Here is a 737-nt window from a genome sequence, read left to right on the forward strand (position 1 = left end):
TCTTCATATGGAAGAGATGAACTAATGAAGTCATGGCAAGATGGCTCAGGGCTTTCATCAGCCTCTAAGTACAACAAGAAGTTGAGCAAAACAGTAACTGAAAAGAAGTACATGAGCAGGACTGGTGACACATTTGGTGTAAATGGTGCTTCAGAGTATGGAGAATATGCATCTGACCGAGAAATCAAAAGGCGCTTGTCTAAATTAAATCGTAAATCCTTTAGTTCAGGTAGTGAAACATCTTCTGAACTCTCTGACAATGGCAAGAGTGACAATTATAGCTCAGCTTCGGCTTCAGAAAGTGAATCGGACATCCGTTCAGAAGGTCGATCACAGGACTTGCGCGTCGAAAGATACTTCACAGCAGATGAATCCTTTGATTCTGTGACCGAAGAGCGTGAATGGGGTGCACGTATGACCAAAGCTAGTCTTGTACCACCCGTTACTAGGAAATATGAAGTGATTGAAAAGTATGCAATTGTCGCGGATGAGGAAGAAGTGCAACGTAAGATGCGGGTTTCTTTGCCAGAGGATTATGGTGAGAAGCTTAATGCACAAAGAAATGGCATTGAAGAGTTAGATATGGAACTTCCTGAAGTTAAGGAGTATAAACCAAGAAAGAGTCTTGGCGATGAGGTTTTAGAGCAAGAGGTTTATGGAATCGATCCTTATACCCATAACCTCTTACTTGATTCAATGCCCGGAGATTTGGACTGGTCACTGCAGGATAAACATTC

The 737-nt window shown here is 42.2% G+C and overlaps 1 protein-coding gene across 1 annotated transcript; it reads left to right on the forward strand.

Moving 5' to 3' along the window:
* Nucleotides 1-6: 6 nt before the first annotated feature.
* LOC109131733 (histone-lysine N-methyltransferase ATXR3-like) lies at nucleotides 7-732 on the forward strand (the record flags this gene model as incomplete). The annotated part of the gene is made up of 1 exon (XM_019242908.1): nucleotides 7-732. A coding segment is annotated over one exon (726 nt), but the record flags the coding sequence as incomplete, so codon positions are not given.
* Between the last annotated feature and the right edge of the window lie 5 nt (nucleotides 733-737).

This window comes from Camelina sativa, unplaced genomic scaffold, assembly GCF_000633955.1.
Source record: "Camelina sativa cultivar DH55 unplaced genomic scaffold, Cs unpScaffold03774, whole genome shotgun sequence".
Lineage (NCBI taxonomy): Eukaryota > Viridiplantae > Streptophyta > Magnoliopsida > Brassicales > Brassicaceae > Camelina > Camelina sativa.